This window comes from Centrocercus urophasianus, unplaced genomic scaffold, assembly GCF_019232065.1.
Source record: "Centrocercus urophasianus isolate 14NV4802_14NV808 unplaced genomic scaffold, USGS_Curo_1.0 seq_21, whole genome shotgun sequence".
In the NCBI taxonomy this organism is placed as follows: Eukaryota; Metazoa; Chordata; class Aves; order Galliformes; family Phasianidae; genus Centrocercus; species Centrocercus urophasianus.
In genome coordinates, this window is record NW_024884767.1 from 11,085,373 (window position 1) to 11,111,153 (window position 25,781).

The window sequence follows — 25,781 nt, forward strand, 5'->3', positions numbered from 1 at the left end:
TCTGAGCTTTTAAACTGCAGCTTTTTAAACTGAGCTGTGTTCCCTTCTTGCATTAATAGGTCCTCCATGTTGGCTCAGTTTCTCTCTATTTTTCTCACTTTGGTGATCCTTCCCCAACTCTTTTCTTCTTCCCCTTTGCTTTAAGAGTGTGTACAGAAGAGGACAACAAGAGAGGAATATGAGGGACACACATAGGAGGAAGACAGATTGGTACCATCACTGCTTGGTGTATGGCTGTACTCACACTCCAATCAGCTGGTGGTCATGCTTAATAAACAGTTATGAAGTTCGAGGCTGTCACATACTTCATACAAGAACACAGCAAAATATCAAATCCATGAAGTGAAGTACTGCAGTAATAGCATTTGATGACCATTTTAGTCACTACCACTGTTCTGTAGCTGCTGACTGTAAAACCATGTGCTGTAGCCAAGGAGCCAGGCTGCAGTAAGACAGAGAGTGTTGACAGAGGACAGAAACTCCTCCGTGGCAGAAGTGGCATCTCTGTGTACTGTTCTCTTCCTCTGTCTAAGGTAATCATTTGTGTAGACCATGAATTGATTTTTTTCTTCACTTTACCCAAAACAGAGGTTCTCAGAATAATTCTGGATTTTTGCTCATTATAACAGGTTAGATATTCTTTCTTTCCTCTCTCTTCACAAGGTTTTAGGAAATGTCATGTTTAGGTTGACACTACAACCGTGTACTTCGTTACAATCACGATCAAAGCAGGTCACTGTTAGTAACCATGCACTTGAAAGGAATATATATTTTTAGTCATTAATAAAAAATAAGTAAGGTTTATAATTTAAATTTCACAGACATGAAAATCTTATTCATAAAACAGAGTGGATGTCTTGCAAAGATATTATGCTATGAGTTTACTTAGTAGGAGATTCCTGTAAAAATAGTATTTGTGGAAAAACCTAGATCATAAGCAGGTCAAAAAGAATTTTGGATTTATTTTCACTGTCATTTTTTTTCCCCACTTAATAAAAATAGGGAAACATGTTTTGTTTCGCTTTGCAGGCAAGGTGCTAATGTTACTCTATCTGGAACTGATCTGTTGTGAAGGCAGCTTATTTTATAAAATATGGGGTGAGAAACAATTAACAAGTTACATGAAAAAGAACTTGTAACTTGTCACTGTAAGGTTATTATATTTAGTGTATGGTCTTTGTATATGCTTACAAGTGGTTCTTTTCATAAACAAAGAAGCAAAGTTTTGCTTCAAGCATAAAATAGTTGGCAACTCTGTATGTAGATATTGATCTAGTGTGCAGAATTTTCAAAGGAAATTGTTGAAAAATGATAACTTTATGCCTTGTGAACTTTATGCCTTCAACTTTAAGCGTTATGAATTGAGATTCTCTGTAACTGCTCAGATTTTTAAAAGTGAGCATTGCTATGCAACACGGAATGAGGATATACCATTATTTATTGAGATTTCCAAATCTGAAACTCACTGAAAAGGCAATTTAGGTGAGTCAGGAATCTCTAAACCTCACTCTGGAAATAATTATTTCTCTCTCAGGATTTGCTAGAGTCCGTTTCCCTTACCTGCCTGTTATAATTCATTTTGAATACATGTACAGCTATTTTCCCGTGCTGCTTCTTCAGTTCACTGCCTTTGACTGCTTGTCTTGGCAGTCTCAATACCAAAATTATTTTCTCATGTGAATACATAATAGGCTGAAACTGAGAGAGCTTTTGTGCACCTTTGAACTGTGCAATCTTTGGAGAGTCTTGCGATCCTCTGAAGACTTCTGCAGGCGCTACAGCTAACTGGAACTGCAGATATTTATTTCAGAGTGCTGGCCTAGCCCAAGAAGAAGGGGAAGGTGCTAAGGAGATGAAAGGGTTTTGTTCATACATTGCTGGGAGATTTGGCTTCATATTTGTCCTGTTCCATGTTTACAAATTTAAGTAAGACATTTGTTTCACTAGGTTGTTCTTTTGAGTGCTGCTCTTTGTTGCTAGCCATGTGTAATTTCCTTGTCTATGTGTCTGAGAGCTACAGTGCAGATCACATCAACTTGAGAGTCATTTCATTGTAAGTACCTGAGAACAGAGTAAGGCCTGAAGCAGTTTGTGTCCATGTGCCATGCCACACACCCCACAGTTAATTTTACCTGTTATTTCTCCGTTCTATTTACCCACTTTGTTTAAAACATTTTTTTAAACCATATGCTGTAGCTTCTATGGCGCAGTGGATTCCTGGGAGGTAATTGCAGTTAAGTGCATTCTAAAGACTTCAGTGTTCTCTAAAAGTGACAGAGTGATTGCATGGACTAAATTGGTGTATTGTACAGTAAAAGCTGAATAAGAAGGCTTCCTCCTGATCTTTGCATACTAGTGTGTGCTATGGTCTAATAATCTTTTCAGGGACTAAACTTTTCAGAGACTCATTTCTTTATGTGGCAACCATTACTTCCTAATAGCCTAATAGGTCAATGATTGCTTTCAATTGAGGGGAAAGGGATGAAGATTTAAGTAGAGTACTTTGTCAGTATTCTTTCTCTGAGGCTGTCCTCATTCAGTGCTTATTTCTAAATCTACTCTTAACTTTCCCCTCGTTCAGGTTCTCTGCCTTTCTGAAAACCCTGCATCCTTCTTGAGAGGAAAATAGGAATGGATGTTTTCTTCTGCAAGTAAAACTGAGATGTGTTTTCCAAATTTGACTCATTAATTAATATCTCCCTGGAGAATGTTGTCTGTGTGAAATGTATTTTTTCTTCAGGCTTTTTCTTTTTAGTTAAAAGTATTGCAGGTACTCACTGTTGGCTTGCAGTGATTTTTGGTGGGAAAGGAAGGAGACGATGCTAACATACATATACCTGAAGGGAAAAAACGAATTGAATTAGGTGGGTTAACAGAACCCTTCCATTCTAGAAGAAACAACGAAACTCATGCAAAACAAGTTATTCTAATGATAATTTATTGACTGAGCACAGTAGATGAATGACAAATGAGTGGGCAGAAGACATGCTGAACATGTATCTCAGATCAAGTGAGTCAGCACAATGTGTGTGCTGTCAGCATCACTTAGAAGAAATGTTTGTGAACTTCAGGAGAACAATTTAATTAATTCTAGTCTGAGGAGAGGGTAAAACAGAAAAAGGATAAGGTGGTAAAGATAGCCTTGTTTGTATGTTAAAAATGTGAACAAATAGATTCTATCAAAAAAACATGACAGCAAACCAATTAATCAACCAAACCCACCTATCTTAAATTATTTTTTATATCAGATTTTTGAATTGCATGTGTCAAGTTGGTTGTTGTGTGAGAATGTTTTTGACAGAAGGCTATGCATAAAGCAGTCTTCTATAAAATTTGCTATATACAATGATAACTGGCTATCAGATGTGTAGTACTGACCAAACTATCTTTTCCATTTGTAAATTACTTTTTCTGCCCATTTTCTATTCTCCTTAGTAGAACAGTATTTGCTGTAAAACATAAAATATGGACCTGATTGTCTAATGTGGAGCCCCAGTAAGCAATCAGGACATTCCCTTTGTTTTTCTTCTCATGCCTAGTAGTCCACAAATAATTCAGTCAGAATCAATAGGACAGTTTCTGCATAAGCTTGGAGCAGGGGCAAAAGGCCAAAATCAATATTACACTGGCTTGACTGCAAACGATACAGCATTACTGGTTCCCGGCTGGCCTGAGTAATATAGGAAAAAAAGGAATGACCTGTATTCTTTTCTGGTTTATATAAATATGCTAGAACTGCCTGTGGAAACATGAATAAGCGCTTTATGTTCGATTGTTTAATCTCAGGTTTGTTTGAATGGCTAAATTTTCATCTGTAATTCTGATGGTGATTAATAGTAAATCTATATATACTCCGAGTACAGTATAATGTACTATAGTCTGAGGGCACAGAGGTACAACAAATGGTATAAAGGCATAATTTGGCTCCATGGTTTTATAAACCATAAGAAAAGAAGCATTGGCTTTTTCTTTAATATTTCAGGCAAGGTGTTTAAAGCTGTAATCTCAGAAAACCATCTTTTAACCTATAAATACAGTTAAGGAAACTTCTAAGGTGCAATAGCTCGGCTACAGTTAGATTTCACTTGTGGATGTTAGGTTTTCAAATCACTGTTTTCTTCATGATACTTGGCAGATGCAGAATATGGCAGAAACTGGATTGCTTGGCACAGCTTGTGTGAGACGCTCACGTGAGTTGCAGGCACTGCCAGTTTCTCAGTAGAGCTTGTAATGTCCATTAACCCTTATGAAGTGGATGCGTGAATGTTTTCTGCAGGCACCTCTGCACACCAAATGAAACAGCCCCCCTAAGTGCAGGCAGGGGGCCCAGGAGCATCTTGTCTGTTCAGTAGCACAGCCTGTGAATCTTGAATGTTTACACTGCGTTCTGATTTTTTTTCTCAAAAGCATTCTAAGAGCTTACAAGGTATACATAAAGAATTAGCTCTTGCTTAAGTTTACTAAGCTATAGCAGTCTTAAGGAATAGATTCTGATTTTAAACACATGCTCAAGCTGCAGAAGCTTAATTCATGGAACTTAGAAATTGCTAAACACACTGGTGAAACTGCAGTGTCCTGATACAGAGCTGTTTGTTTTTATGGGTTGTAGAGAAATAGCTCGTTCAAGTAATGTGGAACTTTTCCTTCCAGCTTCCGAATGGCCACATATGCAAATACATCCTGTTAGCAAAAGTGACAACACACCATAAGCAGTTTAAAATTTAAACTTTTCCTGTTATACATAACATTCCCATGTCCTTCGCTGGAATGCCTGCAGATCTCCTGAGTTACTAATTTTCCCAGCTGAACAATTTATTTTTGCCTCAAAAAGGCTGGTATCTTTGGACTCAGAAACTAACCCAATAACAAGTTAGATCAGGTGCTAGGAGGGAAAACAGACATTACTGGAAGTTGCTATCGCCTTCATTGTCATTGTAGTCACTACAGGAAATTATGAAGAAAAATAAATATATTTTCTGCAAAACTTAGTTATCAGTTACAGAATTTAGTTGAAATTTACTGAAGGAAGGCATTGCAGTAAACAGTAATCATTTTATTCCTTTGTAAAAATTTTGTGTATCAGAGAAACACATCATTTTTTGTCTTTGATCATTTTTTAAGCTCAGTGTATTTGTGGTTATTTGAGTTGATCTGTAGGAAAACATCTGCGTAATATTTTTTTTTTCCCCAGTAACAATACAAACGTATTTTCAGTATTTCTTATGTATTTAGTCACTGGCTGTTTATCCTGTTATCACAGGATAATTTTTTTGACTAATTTAGAAATTTAGGTGACCTTCAAGATCTTAGAAAGTATTATAAAAAGAATGAAGAATAAAAGCTAGTATTCTGCAGGGAGATCTGCTAAATCAGGATCGTGGACAACAGTCAATTTTTAAAAACGCAATCAGATTGTTATAATTTTATAACTTTTCCAGTAATAGTGATTATTTTTAACACATTTCATCTCAGTTCCAAGATAAATTGAACACCAAGAACCATCTGTATGTTTTCCTTAGCAATTTTCCAGTCTTGTGTTCCAATGTCTAAAGCACTTTAAAGAATCTTTTGAAATTTATGGCATGTGAAAGGCATATAGTTCCAGTCTTTCATAGGATCTGAAAAACACATTTTTATTGTTCTTCCACTTCACGGGTCAAAAAGCTTTTACAAAGTGAAAATTGAAAGAAGTAATAAATCTCTAAATTAAATTAAAGCTTAGCATTTTGAATAAAATCCTTTCTTTTACACGAAACAAAAAGCAAGAATGAAAAATATGCCACAGGGTAAAAAGCCTTCAATATAACAAATGAAATCAGATAAAAGCAAAGATTCAAAGGAAATCCAGACTTAATAGAATGTGTATTTTGGAAAAAAAAAAAAAGCCCAAAACAACAAAAAAACCCACTATGCATTGCTGTGTCTGGGATGTAGGTAAAATAAGTCTTTTACTAAAATGAACGGACATTTTATAATTACCATGAGTGACTTTCTTCAGGAAAAGATTTTTTTTCTGATATATACATGCATGAATTTTCATAATATCTGAAGGTGACTAGAACAGATTATATCCAACAGTGTATGGAGAATAATCTCATGTGCTTATTAAATAAGGCTCTGAATTATTTTTTTTAAGGATATTTTTATTCTAATATTTTTTTGCATTGTTATCTTACCTGTTAGACACATCTCTGAAATTTTTGTTTGCTGTATTCCACATTTACTGTCTCGAAATCTAGGCTGACACATAGGTTGACAAGGGTCTATGCATTCTGTCAAATTTTGAGTATTTATTATTTTCAGAATCTGCGGGACTTGACATTTATTTGGTTTTAATTTTACTAGGGAAAATAATTATCTGTTCCCTACCCTGCAGGAGTTTCTTAAGGGAAACAAATGCCATGAATTTAGACTAATAACTAACCAAATTGTAGTACCAGAGAATAGCTTCAGTACTCTGTAAACTTTCTAGTATAAGGATGATCTGGATTTGTGACTACTTCTATATTTTTATTATGGCTTTTTCTTTGCTAATCAAGAAATGTTTTAAACTGAGACAAGCTTTGAAATTAAGATCACTAAGAATAGCATCTGCATGGCTATGACTTTTCCTGTCCATATCAGCAAAGAGTAACTGAGAACCCACAAAGTATTTTTCACATTTAGTTTTGTATGGACTAAATTTACATAATACATTTATGTAAAATATGATTTTGGTAAGTCTTGTTATGCAAGTGAAACATTCTCTTTTCTGTCAAGAAGGATATCGATCCAATTTTCTGACAAGATTTTGATCTGAAGCGTGATGTATGTTATGTCTACTTATAAATGGATATCTAAAATGCCAGTTCTATTACTGTGGATTTATGTTAGGCAGGTTTCTGACTTCTCGAGCTGAGAGAAGTAATCCAGATTCTAAAATAAAGACAGCCTTAGGGCAACTTATCATAGCAAGCTTGTCAGTAAGTTATTCCTTTGGATAAATCAGCATTTTCTCAGTATTTTTCTATTTTACTAGCATTGGCTATACTTAGCTATTAGTAGTTGTTATTCCCTGATAATCACAGCATGACAGAACTGTTTGAATTGGAAGGGATCTTAAGAGTCATCTAGTCCCAACTGTTCTGCCATGGACAGAGACATCCCTCCAGCTCAGCTGCCCAGGCCCCATCCAACCTGGCCTTGAGCGCCTCCTGGAATAGGGCATCCACAGCTGCTCTGGGCAGCTGTGCCAGGACCTTGCCGCCCTCTGAGTGAAGAATTTCCTAATATCTAATCTAAATCTGCCTGCTTTCAGTTTGAAGACATTATACCTTACTATATGTCCAGCACTACGCTCCCTGATAAAGTGTTACTCTCCTGCTGCAGGCCCCCTTTAATACTGAAAGATTGCAGTGCAATCTTCCCAGAGCTTTCTCTTTTCCAGGCTGAACAAACCCAGCTCCCTCAGCCTTTCTTCATTGGAGAGGTGCTCCAGCTCTCTGAGCATCTTTGTGGACCTCCTCTAGACCTATCCAACAGTTCCATGCTCTTCTTGTGCTGGGGGCCTAGGCCTGAACTTAGTATTCCAGGTCCTAGTGAAAGTGGAGTAGAAGGTGACAGTCACTTCCCTCAATCTGATGTTCACACTTCTTATGTTGCAGCCCAGGACATGGTTGACCTTCTGCAAGTAAAAATATAGAATGGAAAGTTGCCTCTGTCTTAAGAGAGCCTGTAATTGATGGCAAAGAACAGATGAAAACAAAGTTCAAAACATGTAAAAGATAATGGAGGAGGTGAATGACACTGGGAGGTATCGATTTCAGCATATTTGCCTCAGAATTTGTGTTAACTTTTTCTAGACTTCATAGAAAGGTAGAGACATGGAGAAGGACAATTTAGCAATTTTATAGTTTGTTGTATGGAGAGCTTTGCCAAGTCATAGGGACTACTTGAGGAGAAGCAAGGAAGACAACAGTCTCAAAATATCACAAAGGGCCCAATGTCATGGACAATGTAAATGTGATGGTTGATATTTTTACACTTGAATAAGAAATGATAGATGAGAGTTAGACTATAAAGGCCATGAAATTAAGGACAAACCAATAGATATCTGAGAGTTTAAGAAGTGATGCCAAGGAAGGGGCAAAGATTTAGACTTATCCTTGACATGACAACTTAGAAACAAAGAAAGGATGATCAGAGCTAATGTTGAAATTGCAGCCAGCTTCAATTTATTTTACACACTGGAGCAAAGAAAATTGTCTTTCACTTACTATTGGCTGTGACTTATCTGAGGAAATTATGTTGAAGGGGCAGAGAGGAACTGCGTATTTGCTACTGTTTGTTTATTTTAGATTTGTTCTTGACAGTATTGCGTGCCAGGAGAGGGAGTGGTCCACTTTGTACCTGCTTTTTGGAGATGGAGATTTTGTTCTCAGGTGTTTTTAAAGACCATAAAAGCTCTATAGCCCAGTACTCCAATAAGAGTCCCCTCTGTTTTGGCAACAGTGTTATGTAATTCCAGAAATATACAACAGTGTTTTCCCGTAAAAAGCCAGAAAGACACGCAATCCAAAATAAAATTCCGTTCTGCTATCTTGGAGGTGCATGGAGGACATCTTCAAATAACAATGGTAAAAATAGTAAATCCTAGTTTTGCTATTATTTTTTGCTTTCAATCCCTATTAGTAAAACAAAAAACAAAAAACACCCAACAAACAAACAAACAAACAAGAAAAAAACAGAAAGAGAAGTCAGATCTTAAAAAAGTAAACCAACCAATCAATTAAAAAAAAAAAAAAGCAAAAAAATCACTGTCTGTCTTGAATAAAGTGAAATGTAGTGTTCTTAAAGGGTAATTGTAAATCAGAGTTTCTAAGTGTAATTTTACTGAAATGTTCTTTTTGACCTGATTTGATAGCCTTATTTTGTTCTCATTACAGGCTATTCTTTACAGAAGTGTAGAACTGTAGGTGATCAAGATGGGTTTGTCAAGAATAGACTACTTATTCTTTTTTTTTTTTTTTTTTGCCTTTCAATGAAATCAACTAAAAAAGCCAAAAAATGCCCCCAAGTGTGCAATCTCATTTTGTTAAAAATATATTTGTTTATATAGAATAAGAAAGAAATTACCAAATTCTGCAAAGATGCTTCCAAATAATAATAGAAATCAATATTTAGTGTTATAAAATACCAAGTTTCCCTATGCTGCAATTTGCAAATCATCAGCGGTTCAGAAACAATTTGCATAAAAACACATCTAGCTTCATATAATTACAGTGTGCATTGGAGCTATGGGAAATACAGAACATTAAACTTTCACAAATGCTGCAAAAGACAAAAAAAAAAAAAAAGGCAATTTACATCATGGGTTTTTTTTTTTTTCTTCTCAAAAGTATCTTCTTTACACATGAATCCTTGAGCTTCTGTATGTTCCTAAAATCAACATTTGGCACTCAGTTTCGTAGAGCATTTCTATGTGTTGATAGATTTGTATTGTCTTGGAGTTTTGTACCATACCTGCTTGTTTAATTGAGGGTTTATACAGTGTGGTGCCCTTTTTCTCAGAGGCTTTTGCTTTCAGCAAGCAGCCTTCTGAAGGAAAAGTTTCCCGCCTGATATTGGTAGCATTGCATGATGTGCAGACAAACAGAAAGTATAAAAGCAAAAATGGTAACAAGATAGGGCTTCAACGCCATCATGTTTTTAAGCTTTTCCTTTGAAATATTTTTTTTCCCAGCAGTGTAAGATGAAGGTAGGAAGGACCTCAGGAGTCTCCTATGGAATTCAATAGTGAGCAGTGCAGCTAGATAAGCTAGATAGGGTTTAGGTCATGTTCATCCTTAATTCTGCCCTGGAACAACCATGAGCTGTTGGCCGATCTGGGTTCTTCTGTTTATCAGGCATCCCTAATTTTTTTCTGTTTGTTTGTTTTAATTATTATTCCATGAGGAATAACTGAAATTGACATCTGCTTATAAACATCTGCTTATAACAAACAAACAAAAAACCACAACCAAACAACTGGGGATAAATACAATATATATGCAAGAAAAAAAAAAAAAAGCAACAAATTATGTTCACCTTTGCAAGAATAGTGCTCTGTATAAAACAACAGTATTTGGCTATTTCTTTATGATAAATACAGAAAATTAACCATGGTGCACAGACTGGCTTTTTCTGAACACAGGACTCTTGTTTCTCTACTTTGCTTCTCTTTCATGCACACCCTGTGCTGAGACAGATGATGTACAACCTCAGCTCTGTTTGGCAGCCAGTAGCTGGCACTTTGGTGTGTGTGTGCATGTCGTGTTAGCATATGTGCGTGTGTCTGCCTGACCTTGGTGCAGTCAGGACAGCAGAGCAGCTATTCTGATTAAACTGCAGCTGACAGTCTGTAATCTGATGATGGTTATCAATGCAGAAATTATCCATTCCACCAGATCAGCAGCTGTGCAACTTCCAGCTCAGCTTTCTCAGTTTCTGAATACAAGGAAGTAACAGAAGCAGTCTGATGTAGTAGTTGGTAAATTCAGCTTTCAAAACTAACTAAAGGTAAACTCATCACAGAAAACATTCCTACCCTTTGCCTTTTTCTTTCTTTAATTGTAAATGGAGTATCAGTTTCTGACAAATCACTTTAATTTCCTATGGGGAATATTATTGATTAGCAGTCATTAGATGTAGAGGTAAAATACACTCATGTCTCATTCAAAAATATTAATTTTTTCCTTTAATTCTGCAAATTTCTCCACAGCTATGCCCATTACTCACAGTTAGATAATAGGCTGGTGACAGGCCTTGCATAATGGACTGTTGTGCATCCATAGTATGGTACAGCCATCACAGTCCTGGTGGGATGCTTCACCGTTGCGCTGTAATGAAGAATCACGCACTCAATATTTGTTACCCACCTGGCCGTTGCCAGGAGAATGGTCATGAGGCTGGAAATCCTATTAGCAGCTGTCTGTTGCTTTTTATTTTAATGATTTCCTGCAAATATAATGTGAAGATCACGTCAGGAAGCTAATAAATTATTTTATTCTGTGCAGTACATGCTCTTGCAGTAAAATAGTCTAGAAAGCTTCAAGTTCATTGGCACAGCATGTTCATCCCACATGTCAGTAAATCCCCAGGAGTCAGCAAGATGCATCCCAGGGAGAGACAGCAGATTGGGAATAAGTAAAAGGAGCAGAGGGAGTGCAAGGCTCTGCTGCTTCACAAGTGAGTAGCAAGGCTTTCTCCGTGCCTGGGTGTTGTGCAGTGGTAGATGTGAGGTGGGTTTGGTCTATATAGCTCTGAAACTAATTTTCTTTTCTCCAAAAAGGTGTGTGAATGTTGTTGCAAACCACTTACCAGCTAGTGGGAAAAGAGCACAAACTGGAATTTATGAACCAAACATTTCTGCCATGTCTTTATATCTAAGAGTGGGTTTAGGTCATGTTCATCCTTAATTCTGCCCTGGAACAACCATGTGCTGCTGGCTGATCTGGGTTCTTCTGTTTATCAGGCATCCCTAATTTTTTTTTGTTTGTTTGTTTTAATTATTATTCCATGAGGAATAACTGAAATTGAAATTCTATATTTTGTGTGGGAGCAGAAGAATGACTGTTATCTCAATCCATACTAATGTGTTAAGAAAAAAAGCAAACAAACAAGTGTAAAGGTGTCTGTTCAGTCATGAGAGAACTTGTATCTGTCTCAGAAATTCCACTGTTCTTACATATATAATTATATCCCAAAATATTTAGTTGTATGAGGATAATCACCTGCTCAGCAAGCAGATTGCCTATTCTGTTCCGTGTGAATATGCTGAAAATAAGTAGGTAGAAGTTGTAAATGAATGTGTGTTACCGTGGGTAAAGACATCCTGTGATGAGCTGTATGCCAGAGGGGTGTATGGTGTTGTGTATGTAGTCCGGAGCAGAAAATAAATATCATCAAGACGATAAATGGAGAAACCACAGTGACAATAAGGTGGGTAGTCATTCTGTCAATTTGACAGTATTGCTGGACACTTTTAATGCGTATAATATTTTCTGTTGCTCTGCATTTTGCTGTGTGTAGGTGTTCACAATATCTCCATTAAGCATACAGATTCTTGTGATCTTTACCGGGAAAAAAATCTTTAAAGGTTCTAATCCCTTTTCATCTGTGTAGCCTAAGTGAACAGCTCCTGAAGCAGAACAATTCCTCCCCTGAGGATGTGTCTCGAATTACTTTGCCGTACTCCAGGAAAGCGTGCCTGTTCTCTGCCTGTCTTTTTTGCCCCAGGAGAAGATTGAGAGAACAATGGTTGTCAGTCACTGAGGGGAGCCTAGACTTTCAGTTGCTGCAACTGACGCTTTTCTGTTGCAGCGCTGTTATTGATAGAACACAAAAATAAAACCAGGTCATTTGACCATATAATTAGCTCATTCCTGTTGAACTCTAAATGACCTTAACCTTCCTCCTCTTTACAGAATCCCCATGTTTCTCATTAAAAAAAAATTCTTCCTAAACAGTGGGTTTTTTCTTCTGATTCCGAGATACCCCTAGTGGTTACTTATGGAGTTCTAAAGGGCTCCATTGGCACACACAAGAAAAGATGCACTTGAGTGATCATGAAGACACACTGGATAACCAAATCTGTTACATCCAGATAATGTTTTACCACCAAAAATATGAAGGAGCTGAAGATGGGCCCAATAACAACTTTGGCGTATAACGTTTTCTTTCTTTTTTCTTACTGTTGACTCATAGTTTCATCAGTGCTCTAACATGAGCTATTGTGAAAGTGGTTTACATTTTTCCTTCTGCCCTTCCAGCTTGTGACAGTGACCACTGGGGACCTCACTGCAGCAGCCGCTGTCAGTGCAAAAACGGAGCCTTGTGCAACCCCATCACTGGAGCCTGCCACTGTGCGTCCGGTTTCAAAGGCTGGCGCTGCGAGGAGCGCTGTGACCAAGGGACGTATGGAAATGACTGCCATCAGAAATGTCAGTGCCAGAATGGAGCCACCTGTGACCATGTGACTGGAGAGTGCAGGTGTCCTCCTGGATACACTGGAGCCTTGTAAGTACAGGGCATGTTCTATAGAGGGAGGAAATGCAGAGTATGAAGCGTGCTAACAGGGGAAATCAAGTTTGGAGTAACTTCTGTTAGTTACAGAAGGTAACTTCTGTTACATTCTAGGTCTGTTCCCTTAGGTGTGTTGCACAGACACTATACAACCTTCAGTTTGCTTCTGTTGTGAACTGCTTTCTGTTGCCTATTTTTGAACACAAACAAATGATAGCATTAGCAATACAGAGGTAGCTGGAGAGCGAGTGAAGTAACAGTTGTGTCTGCTGTGTACCACCTCTGCAGCTGTGAGGATCTCTGCCCTCCAGGGAAGCACGGGCCGCAGTGCGAGGAAAGATGCCCCTGCCAGAATGGAGGCATCTGCCACCACGTGACCGGGGAGTGTGCATGCCCACCAGGATGGATGGTAAAAACATTTTCTGAAATCGACAGTGCCCTTCAAAATTTCTAGAACTCAGGCAGCAGAAACAAAGAACAGTGAATGAGAACATAAAATGTAGCCAGGAGTAAGAAGTGTACTTGAGCATGAAAAACTGGAATAAAATACTTGAATAATCCATCTGTTGCTGAAAATCCTCCAGCTCTGCACTGCCATTTTAACCATGTGAGGTCTAGGGAAGCAAGGGACGTGAATTATACCATAAACAGGTAGTATCCATTGAATTTTGTCTAGAAGGTGTTCACTTCCAGATAGAACTTAATACTCTAGGGAGCTGATACCTCCTTAGAGAGACATTATGTATTTTTCGTGGGGGTTTTTGCATCTATTTTTAAATGTATACTATGCATTTACAACAAACAAACAAAAAGAAAACACCCAAACTTTAAGGTATTGTGTTAAGTGATGCTAACAGAAACAAGACATTAGAATTTGACCGTTATCTTTTCACTTTCTACCCTCTGGTCAGTGCAAAGGGAAGGAAGCTACAAATGAAATTCCTCACTTGCATGTAGGCTCCTTTGCCAGACTGGCAGTTCTGAGTTAGGAAGTTGGAAGATGATCAAAAGGATGGATAGTGATCAAAGCCCAACAGTTTCCTTATAAAATATTCATAGATAGTATTTACAATCATATTTATTCATTTTTTTTCTACATACATGTCTATGACAGGTGAAAATCTACACTTATCGAACTTCTCATTATCATGATATATGAGGAGTTCAGTGGTAACATGGGCTCTTCACCAGCGAGGGTACATCACTGTGAGCAAATGATGTCTCACTGTGTGAGCATTGCTCACCTGTCAACCTAACTTGGAGTATGGTAATTTTAACATTTATTCCATTTTGTGATGGAAGAATGTAAGTTATTGATCACAGGATACAGTTGTTTGCATTTTGCCTTTACTTCTTCTATGGGCCTCAATGCCACTTATGTAAAGAAATACAGCATATGAAGAAGTAGTGAAAAATTTCTGCCAGAGCACAAACTAATTAACTAATAAGTTACTCTTTAGCTTTTAGATTAGTTATCCACTCCAAATAGTTATATAAGCATAATTCGATATTAGTTTTAGATTTCTCAATTTTGTGTGATGATTTTGTTAACATAACCTTTTTTGCTTTCCATGCAAAGTTGGCATAAAGTAGTCAAATACAAATTCTAAAGTGTCTTATGTTAGCTAAAATTCCCATGTATCTTTTGCCTGGTGAGACACTTGTAAATCTGCTTCTCTTGAATTGGCTTCTTAAAAGTCTTAAGGCCTGATACTTCTCTCAGTACATAACTGCAGTTAATTCCAAATGTGTAATTAGCAGTTCAGAAATTGAAGTCTTGTGGAAAAGAAGCTTTTAAGGTATTTCACTGCTTTCAGTGAAATTAGACAGCTTCTCCTTTCACCAGAAATAACAACAAGAGATCACGAAGTCATATGATTGGGGCATTACAGCAACCGTGCATTTCTACGCTCTTATTCACTGGAGGGCATTTCCAGATGTCTTGATATATATGGCTGCTGATAAAGAAATTGGGAAGAGTTTGACATCAATTACTCTTAAATGCTTTTTAATTTTCAGTGTTGCTTAGAAATAGTATTTTCCACAAGCTTTGGCCCGCTAAATGGAAATCCTGGAGAACTGTTACTGTTTAGTGCTGAAACATTGACTGTGAGATGGAGATGAGCATTTCTAGGATCTGCACTAGATGAGGGACATGATCTCACTCTCCCTTCATTGCAGACCTTTCTTCCTTTTCCATTCAACCTGAAATCGAAATGTAAGATTCTTTTTCTGCATACACAGGGCATGGTCTGTGGTCAGCCTTGTCCTGAGGGTCGTTATGGGAAAAACTGTTCCCAGGAATGTCAGTGCCACAATGGAGGGATCTGCGACTCAGCGACAGGTCAATGCCATTGCAGCCCAGGCTACACAGGGGAAAGGTAAGAAAAAAATTATTTTTGCTTAAACCTGCAAGGGATCTGGTACAACAGAGAAAGTAGAGAAATGGGAAAAGTGGGAAAAGTGGTAAAAGTGGGAAAGACAAAAGAAAATGCCCATGTTATCATTAAAAGTTTTGTGTAGTGTTTTCCACATCACTTATCAGATATTGAATCTCAAGTGAAAAGCGATTACTTTTCTGTGAAGAGTTGCTTGGTTTCAGGAGTTTTATGCTGTGGCCCACACTGCCAGTGTCCTTTGGGTCTTCATTCGAGTGCTGTGCAGAATGATATAGATAGAGCTGTGGGGTAAGGAGAGAAGCTCTTGGTTTTCTCTAGATGTTTGGCAATGGCAGTAGCGAGAAAGGCTCCTCCTGTTCCTCTGCAAAGTGAGCAGGCTGGAGAGTTGTCTCTTAAAGTATTGTGTTCAAACAAAGAAATGAAACTTTGGTATTTTCTAATTTGCTGTTAAAAAATCTTTTTTGGTAGATTTCAGAGGAAAGAAAATGGCAATTTTTGAGGCAGGGAAAAGTGAAAAAAATGCTTTCCTGCATACATTTTAAACAGCACACAACTCATTTGCTGAAGTCAGCAGTGTCTTAATCACTGTGGTCAGTCCAGGGGATCTCTGCCAACAACAGTTAAGTATTATAACTGTATGCTCTTCCCACGTGAGCTTCACAGGACATAGAGAAAGCTGTGTCACGCATAAGGAAAAAAGAAATATGAAGAAGAGACACACTTAGTTCAGAGCCTGCAAAAATTATGAGGGCTGCTCCGAAAGAAATGCCTCCTATTTTATTATGTTGACCCATGATGTCTGAGGTGGATGTTGGTGGTACGGCAGTAGAGGTTGAACCTTCCCACTAATATCTCATTACATGTTGCTTTCTGACAGATAGCAGCAGAGGGGCAGTTTGACAGAATGATGTCTGACATGGAAGTGCATATGAAGCAAAGGTGTGCCATTGAATTCCTCCATACAGAAAAATGGCACCCATTGACACTGGTCATTCAATGACCATAAACATTCACAAAGCATTGTATTGGTGAATGTTTATGGAGACCAAACAGTGGATATGAGCTCAGTGAGGGGGTGGGTGGTGTGTTTCAGCAGTGGTGATAGCAATGAAAAAGACAAACCACATTCTAGACAGCCATGCACAGCTGTGACACCACAAAATGAAAAATGTCTTGATAAGCTCATCTGTGTGACTTGGTAGATCATGACTAGGGAACTAAGTATAGAGCTGAATACTGCCTGTGTTGGAAAAGAAGGTCACAATTAATATCACAAAGTTGACTCTATAGCTGGCTGATGTGGTAGCCCAGCCACCTTCCCTCATATTTGAAAAGTCTTAGCTGTCAAGCAAAGTCCCCCGTTACTGGAAAAAGGGAAACATCACTCCTATGTGTAAGAAAGGGAGCAAGGGGGATCGAGGGAACTGCAGGCTGGTGAACCTCACTTCTGTGCCTGGGAAGATCGTGGAGATCCTCCTGGAAAACATGCTAAGGCACATTTGAGATGAGGAGGTGATCTACGACAGCCAGCATGGCCTCATGAAGGGAAGGTCATGCCTCACCAATCTGGTGGCCTTCTGTGATCGAGTGACAGCATCAGTAGACAAAGTGAAAGCAACTCATGTCATCTACCTGGACTTCTGCAAAGCTTTTGACATGGTCCCCTCCCACATTCTACATCCTTTTCTCTAAATTGGAGAGATACAGATTAGAAGGATAGACTATTCAGTGGATGAGGAATTGGCTAGATAATTGCAGCCAGAGGGTTGTGATCTGCAGATATATGTGCAGGTGGAGGCTGGTGGTGAGTAATGTCCTCCCAGAGTCTGTCTTGGAACTGGTGCTCTTTAATATCTTGATCAGTAACATACGTTATAGGCTTGAGGGCACCCTCAGCAAGATTACTGATGACACCAAGATGAGTGGTGTAGTTGATATGCCAGAAGGAAGAGATGCCCATCCAGAGACACCTTAATAAACTTGAGAGACAGGCCTGTTTGAACCTAGTGAGGTTCAATAAAGCAAAGTGCAAGGTTTTGCACTTGGGTTGGAGTATTCCCAGATATATATACAGACAAGGAGAAGAACTCCTTAAGAGTAGCCCTGCTGAGAAGGACTTAGGGGTCCTAGTAGATGAAAAACTTAACATGAGGCATCAGTGTGTGCTTACAGCCCAGAAGTCTAACACAGAAGAGGGACAGTTATCTCCCTATATTCTGCCCTTGTGAGACCCCAGCTGGAGTACTGTGTCTTTAACTGGGATCCCCAGCACAGGAAAGATGTCAAGCTTTTGGAGAGGGTCCAAAGGAGGGCCATGAAGGTGATCCAAGGGCTGGAGCACCTCTCCTACACAGGTATGTTGGGATGGTTCAGTTTGGAGAGTAGAAGGCTATGGGCAGGTCTCATTATGGCCTTCCAATATTTAAAAGGAAATTATAAACATGAGATAAATTAACTTTTTACATAGGTTGATAGTGATAGCACAAGGGGGAGTGGTTTTAAACTAAAGGATGGAAGATTTAGATGTTGGGGAAAATTTTCACTAAGAGGGTGATAAGGTGCTGGAACAGGTTGCCCAGAGAGGTTGTGGATGCCCGCTCGCTGGCCCTGCATGTGGCAGGGGTGTTGGAGATTCATGATGCTTGAGGTCCCTTCCAACCGTGGCCATTTTGTGATTCTGTGGTCCCTGGAAGTGAATGGGGCTCTGGGCATCCAGATCTAATCTAGCAGCTGGCAACCCTGCCTGTGGCATGGGAGCTGGAGCATGATGATCCTTGAAGTTCCTTCCAACTCAAGCCCTTCTATGGTTCTATGATTCTGTGATTCTATGAAAGCTTGTGTCAGATGGGGTCCCATGAATGTTTACACAGGAACAGAAAGAATATCATATGCAAGTTTGTCAAGACCTACTGAACCAATACAAGGCTGAAGTTTCCTGGATCACATCATTACCGGTGACAAGATGTGGTGTCTCCACTATGAGCTGGAGTCAGAATGACAATCCATGGAGTGGGCATGTGAAATCCCCATCAAAGAAAATGTTAAGGCACATTCCTCAGCAGGTTAAGTGGTCCTGCATTTCCTGAAACTCAGACAATCCACTGCAACACTGACTAAACTGAAGGCTCAAACTTCAGCGTCAGGACATAGAAGAAGCCAACCTTTCTCTTGCAACACAGTAACTCCAGGCCCCATATCAGTTTGAAGACAATGGAGCACATTGCCCATCTTGTCTGGAGTATCACACCATAGCCATCACATATTCAGAATTTTGAGCCTTCTGACTTTCTTCTTTTTGGGCTGATGAAATGCACTGTATGGGCAACATTTTCCTAGCAACAGTGCTGTCATAGCAGCTGTGAAACAGTGGGTCACCTCTGCTGGTGCAAATTTTTGCAAGCCTGGCATGCATGCTCTTAGTTCATCACTGGCAAAAATGTGTAGCTAATGGTGTTGACTATGTTGAAAAAGAGTATTTTGTAGCTGAGAATTTGCTCTATCAAATGGCATTATTTTACTCCTTGTATCTGTTGTAGATTCCATTTGAATAAATAGGAGGCATTATTTTTGGAGCAACCTGTGCAAATTTGCCTCTAAGAAACATTGCAGTAATTGGTAGATGCATTTAAAGATAGATATTTCAGCAGTAAATCAAATGAATATTCATGTAAGAATGCACATATCACTCTCTGGTCTTTCTTAAAGCAAATTTTTTTGTCTTGGAATATAAATTGTACTGTAGTCAGAAATTCCTAGCAGATTGCAGTATTTTGATTCCTTTTGCAAGTCTGAGCTCCCTCTTTCCTGCAAAATAGGATGAATTTTTCAATCTTTTGTTTTTTGAGATACTCTAAGGGCGTGAATGGGTCAGAAGCAGGATTGTAGACAGACAGTAATTTCATGGCTGTAGATCAGCGAGGGTTGGAAGTATTACAAGAAATGCATGGACATTGGCTGAGCTAGTGTGAACATTCCAGCAGCAAAAAGGACAATACTTAGAAGACGCTAAACTATTTTCAGCTTTTGTTTTTAACTTACTAGTATATGCCTGAGATTTCAATGGGGTTAGCTAGAAAAAAATAATTGCTGGAGTATAATCACAGTTTCTAGGTGATCTAATTTAACACAAGAGAATCTAGTTTAAAGTTGAACTCTTCAAAACTGATGAAGATGCTATTAAAAAGAAATTGGAGAAATAAATCTTGTCTCATTTGTGTGGGGTCACTGGTTGTCATCTGGAGAAATTTCATTCTCAGCTTTATCTGTATAACTTTATTAGGAAAGATTTAGATAGATTCCACTTTATTGTAACTCCCTTTGAAGTAAAAGAGATTTCATTACTGTCTCCAGTTACACCTTAAAATTCCCAGATTGAGGCATGTACCACAGATGCATGAAATGAATATGTCTTCCCATTCTACCTCACAGGGTTCTGCTGAATGTGATGCAGTGTCTTGTATCATACTAGCCTTTGAAATTCTCCTAAAGTAAACCATCAATCATACAGTTTTATTCTTCAACGCTAACTGTATAAGAAAAGTGGAAAGAGACTATCATTTAGATTTTTTTATATGACTGGTGAAATCAGCAAGTTTTAAGCTGATAGAAGCATTAACAGTGTGTCATATTAACAGGTAATCTGTAACTTGATAAAGCATACACGTACCCAAATTGTAGAAGATGTTATGTGCATATTATTCCCTGGTGAACTGACAACAGGCCTCATGGCTTTGGTCTCAGAATGTTCTGGTCAGAAGCTCTGAGATTTCGACATTTTATTGTTTTTTCTATGTTTGCGTAATTAATAATTTATAGAATAATTACACTGTTGAATATGAATATTTTCCCTGAGACAGAACTTATGGAATGTTGTCATCCCTGGCTCTGGAGCATGAACCTGTTGAGCTGAGAGGTCTACCCTGACACACACAACCCAGTATTTTAACTGTCCTTGATGTTGGAGCCTTTAGTGGTGCTGCTGACAGTTAAAGATGAAAAAGATGAAGCTTGCATCATATCTGTTAAATCACTGAATGAGCTTTTATGAGGGGACTCGCTAGGAATCAATTTTCAAGTTCTCAATTAGTGGAAATTGCCTAGACAGTTAAACATATAGCCTGATCTTTATGTAAAATGTGTTTGATGTATGAAAGATTAGTGAAATACAAATTAGCTAAATCAGTTATCTTCTAAACACTCTGCAAATGAAAAGGAAAACTTTGATGAACAGCTATATTTATTAGGAGACATTCTCCTTAAGGAGCAAGAAGAAATTATTGCTACCTACCCATATGGTTTAAACTCCAGACTTCTCTATCATATAAATACAAAATCAGTGCAGTCAGATGCAATAAAGAGTTTGGGACTCTTGATGATTTTCCCAGGTCATCATATGAATCTACAAAGGGTAAAGAAAACCATATAAAGAAAAATTTCAGAATGAAATTCAGGAAATAAAGTCACTGTGAAAACAACATCTATTTGGAAACATAATTAGAAAATACTCTCTCTGGAGTCAGCTGAGAGCAATTGCAAAGGATCTTCTGTTTCAATGTCTGCAGGGGCACAGATGTCTGCTGGCTGTTCACAGTATTGCCAAGTGGAATATCCAGATCACTAACCAAAAATAAATGAATAAGTGATGATTAAAAATATGGATGGACATCTTTTGAAACAAAATTCTTGAAAATTTATTACATTTCATACCTAACTTCTGATTTAAGAGGATTCAATTTTGTTCTGTTATTGAATGTGAAATGTGGTGGTCTGTGTATATTGTCTCCTTTGTTGTAGAGAAGAGAGACCTTTTCCACAGTAATCTGTGGAGGCAGTGTTTTTAAGCCTGTCTTGTTAGCAAAGGAATCCAGAGAGACAGGCATTTTAAAATATAATGGCATGTAAATTCATGGTCTACTTATGACAAATTTTAGACCTGAGTCAGATTCCTCGTAAACAGAATTTTCCTTAAATCCCTAAAAGCTGTAGTTTACTTCAAGTAAAATTAATTGCTTTCTCCTTTGTTTTTCTCACAGATGTCAAGATGAGTGTCCAGTGGGCACTTATGGAGTACAGTGTGCTGAGACCTGCCAGTGTATGAATGGTGGGAAATGCTACCATATCAGTGGTGCTTGCCTCTGTGATCCAGGATATACTGGAGAGCACTGTGAAACAAGACTTTGCCCTGAGGGAGTTTATGGCCTCAAATGTGACAAAAAGTGTCCCTGCCACTTGCATAATACCTGGAGGTAAGCTTTACAGCCTATAGGCTGTTCTCTTTTTCTGTGTAGGCCTAAGAGATCAGAATATAATCTGAAAAGAAATAATTTCTGATGCAGAAGGGCTTTCTGATATACATTCATGAAAATGGAAGCAACTAAAGATTTCTGAGAGTCTTTAGTATTCTCTAGTCATAATAAGAAAGAAGATACCAACTCCAAAGAGCTTCTGATTGTTGGTACTTCTATGTGTATTCATTCTTAATATTAACCTCTACGTTCAGTCATTGATACATGATATAAATGTTATGACAAAATGTGAACTTTTTCTGTATTTACCACATGAATACATCTCTGTATTCCTCACTGTATGAAGTCAATTCTCTGGGATACTTAAATGTGAACTCAATTGAAATCAATGTGTATAGAGTCTTAAGATTGAGTCCAGTAGGGAGAAGAATCTATTTCTCCCTCTTCTCTCTCTCTCCCTCCACTCTAAAAGAATTAGAGCAGGTGAGTAATTTAATCCGAAATTTCTGAAGCCCTACCAATTGTAAATGTAGTTGTTTTTTTTTTTTTAACTGTCACTTAAACACCAGAAAGCTCTTAAAATCTAATCCCTAGAAACCAACTAAAAGTAGTTTTTCACTCATCTTACTTTTTCCCATCTCTCCTTTCTAGACATAGTCTCATGTTTTGAGTTTTGTATGTCTTTGTGGACTCCACTCTGAACATACTGTTAGGAAAATCTGTAGACCTGACTGTTTGGAGACAGTCTTTCAGCTGCAAGGAGGAATGTCAGTTGAAGCAAGTCAGTGTATTTAGATAACAATTCTTATTACAAAACTTTTCCTTTATGAAATACTTTGGTCACTGCATTTGCTTACATGTACCTTTGTTAATAGTCACAGTACCTTATATAACTTTTGTGAGTATATGATGAATTTAAATGTTGAAAACTCTTGTCAGAGAAATTTGCAGAAATTATTTACTGTAGCACAGAAAGCTGTTGTACTTTGTATACAGATTAAAAAAAAGAAAAAAAAAGCCTTTAGTATTTAGAAGTGATGTTAAAACACTCAAGCACTTATTTCCACATATGTGGAAATAACCTATTAGGGCTCTGTGAAAAATTGTTTTGTGGATTGCCTGAGTTGTTGAACATACCATTCATTGGCAAGCAATGTGACAGCAAGCTGAATTTACTTTCCATTCATGTGCTTGCACAGCCGTGTACTTGCAGTTCTGTTTATCCCATTTACTTGAGATGCCTTTTGAAAAAACCAAAAACAAAAAAACACAACTGTGTTTTTGACATAAAATCAAGCCACTTTGGGCAATACATTCAAGAATAAATGGAATCATAATGCTGACCTGTCTAGCTCTCAAATTATGCTGGGAGACTGAATACTATTGCATTATGAATTATGCTAGCTACACTTCTGCAAATGTGTCTGTAGACTGTTGCAGAAGCTTTGTTTGACAGAAACGCATTACAATGTATAGTGTTGCTAATATTACTGGGATTATTTCTGGTTCATGTTCAACACAGCTGTTTCTTCATTTATACTGTGCAGGACAGCTTGTCGTCAAATCAGATCACAAATGTTCACATGTAAACAGTAACATATGGTTGATTGGTCTTTTGAACATCTTCGCCTCTATATGACAAATAAAAACTATAGGTGAGGGAGCATATTTGCAAGGGCAGAATAACCAGCAAGGAAAGCAAAAGTTTTCATGACTTTAAAAGTGTATTTGTCATAGGTGAATAATATCAGCAAATAACAGACATCAAAGGCTAAAAGGCTATTTGAGTAATCATTGGAAGGGATTGAGTTGGAAGGGCCCTCAAAGCCCACCCAGCCCCAGCCCGTGCTGTGGGCAGGGCTGCCCCCCACCAGCTCAGCTGCCCAGGGCCCCATCCAACCTGGCCTTGAGCGCCTGCAGGGTTGGGGCACCACAGCTTCTCTGGGCAGCTGTGCCATGGCCTCACCACCCTCTGAGTAAAGAAGTTCCTCCTAACATCTAACCTTAATTTCCCCCCATTTACTTCAAAGGCTTTCCCTTTCTTTTATGACTACCTGCCTGAGTAAAAAGTTGGACTTCCTCCAAACTAAGCTCCAAATAAGTATTGAAACAAATAGTTCAGAAGTGAGAACTTCCCTGCAGACTGTCACTTTTGGCATTTTTTTGAGAAGCAAGTCATCCAGGAGACAACTAAATATCAGTCATTCAGGATGTAACTTTATTAACACATTAGGGAATATTGTCATTTCGTACTTTGTTACCACAAGTAATATTTGGGCTTGTTTTAGCCAAAGGAACTTCATAGCATTAATCCATTTAACAGCAGTCAGTAGTCCCAGGATACTAAAAAGGTACTGTACTGTATCTCCTCTATTTATAAACTCCATGTGTCTTTATATCTAGGACTTTGAAGGGATTTCTTGGGATCTTTCACCTACATATGACCATTGATACAGATTTCTCAAAAAGGAGCTGTTGGTAGTCCTGAGCTCCATGTTATTGTTCACACTCTTGCATTCACAGATAAGAAAATGAACTAAAGGTTAATTAAAAAAAGTAATTAGCAGCAAAAAATGTTCCTGATCTCAGATGAAACCTAAAAATGTTGTGTACACATTTCTATTATGATATTATGATTGAGGAAATGGCATCAAAAACAACTTTGCCAATAATTCATTTTTTAAAAAAAAGTGAAGTCAATTTACATGCAGGCTAGGCTAAGCTACAGTTGTTCGCTGCTGCTGTTGGTTAATGGAGCTCCTGAGAGTGAAAAGCATGCACACTGCTGTTCTAGCTATGAACAGTACCAGCCAAAATAGCCATGCACCCCATAAAGGGTTAGATACAGGTGCATTCCAGAGATTTTGTTCTTTTTGCACAGCAGCAAATAACAACCTTCTTCAGTCATGTGATGGTTCTTCCCTGTTATGTCTTTTCATAGGTATGAGCTAGAGTGAAAATCAGATACAGACTTCTGTTCCTGATTAGGTGACACTATTGATATTCTCCTTTTTACTAGACTGCCAAGAATAAATCCAGAGTGAGTTAGCTGGCTGAAAATCAAGACATTCATCTGAATTGCTATAATATAATACATATTTTCACAGATTTATTTTATGTCAGTGTACAATGTAAGGCTGTACTTCTAGAAAGTATGAACAAAAGACTGCAAATAAAAGTGAATGTACCGGCAGCATTTCTCAACATGTCTTTGTTTCCCTATCTTAACATAAATCTTATTGACAATTAAGCTAACTGCTTAATTTGATGGGAGAACCCATCAAAAAGCTTTAGAACAACTCCAGCTTCCTACATCTAATTACAAATTATGGAGTACTAATTTTGGTGTCAATCAATATATGTGCAAGTATGCATTGTAACACTCGCTGGGGGGGCACAGAATATCGATGCCTCTGTCTGCTTCATACCTAATGCTTGCTCATGCATATAGGCTCCCTCTATTCTAAAAGGAAAAGGACCAACAACAAATGAAGCTGGGATTTACTCATATGTCTTAAAATACTAATTTTACATTTAAAATATTCTGATTCATATTCTAATGACTGTTCAGTCATGGATTGAACAACCCTTCCACATTCCCTGCCCTGTATTCCTCCACTGCTAAGAAACCTAGGGATTGGATCCAAAATGCCACTACAAAATGTCTAAATGTCTACAGGATGGAGTTAAGAATAGGGTACAAATCTGATTCTACCATTATGTGTTTTCTTAGTCTAGCATTTTGTTTTCCATGAGAATAGTTCTGTTCCAAGTAATTTCATTGGTAAGTATACTTATAACTGAATAAATAACCAGAAGTGTTGACTATGAATCCCATGAGTTTTGAATCAATTTTGCATACATCATTTAGCTAAAACAACTTTTCCTCTTGGCTTTATGTACGCTACCTTAATACTTTTAAAAAGAGGTTTTAATTCTTCATGACCCTCAAATTCTTGTATTGTTAAAGGGTAAACAATTGTTTATACAGAACTGACTGTACAATAACATTTTATGCCCTTTATAGTTCATTCTTTCCTTGATCAGCACTGTATTGTCAGTTGTGTCTCACAGTAAGAAACTTCTGGTTTGAAAG

General features: G+C 38.0%; 1 protein-coding gene across 1 annotated transcript in view; it reads left to right on the forward strand.

The window, feature by feature from the left end:
- The window catches only part of MEGF10 (multiple EGF like domains 10), a 99,828-nt gene that overhangs the window by 36,148 nt on the left and 37,899 nt on the right, over positions 1-25,781 (forward strand). The window contains exons 6-9 of the mRNA XM_042823088.1: positions 12,789-13,035; positions 13,330-13,450; positions 15,286-15,422; positions 21,473-21,685. Coding sequence (XP_042679022.1) covers positions 12,789-13,035; positions 13,330-13,450; positions 15,286-15,422; positions 21,473-21,685 — 718 coding nt within the window. The remainder of the gene's footprint in view (positions 1-12,788; positions 13,036-13,329; positions 13,451-15,285; positions 15,423-21,472; positions 21,686-25,781) is intronic.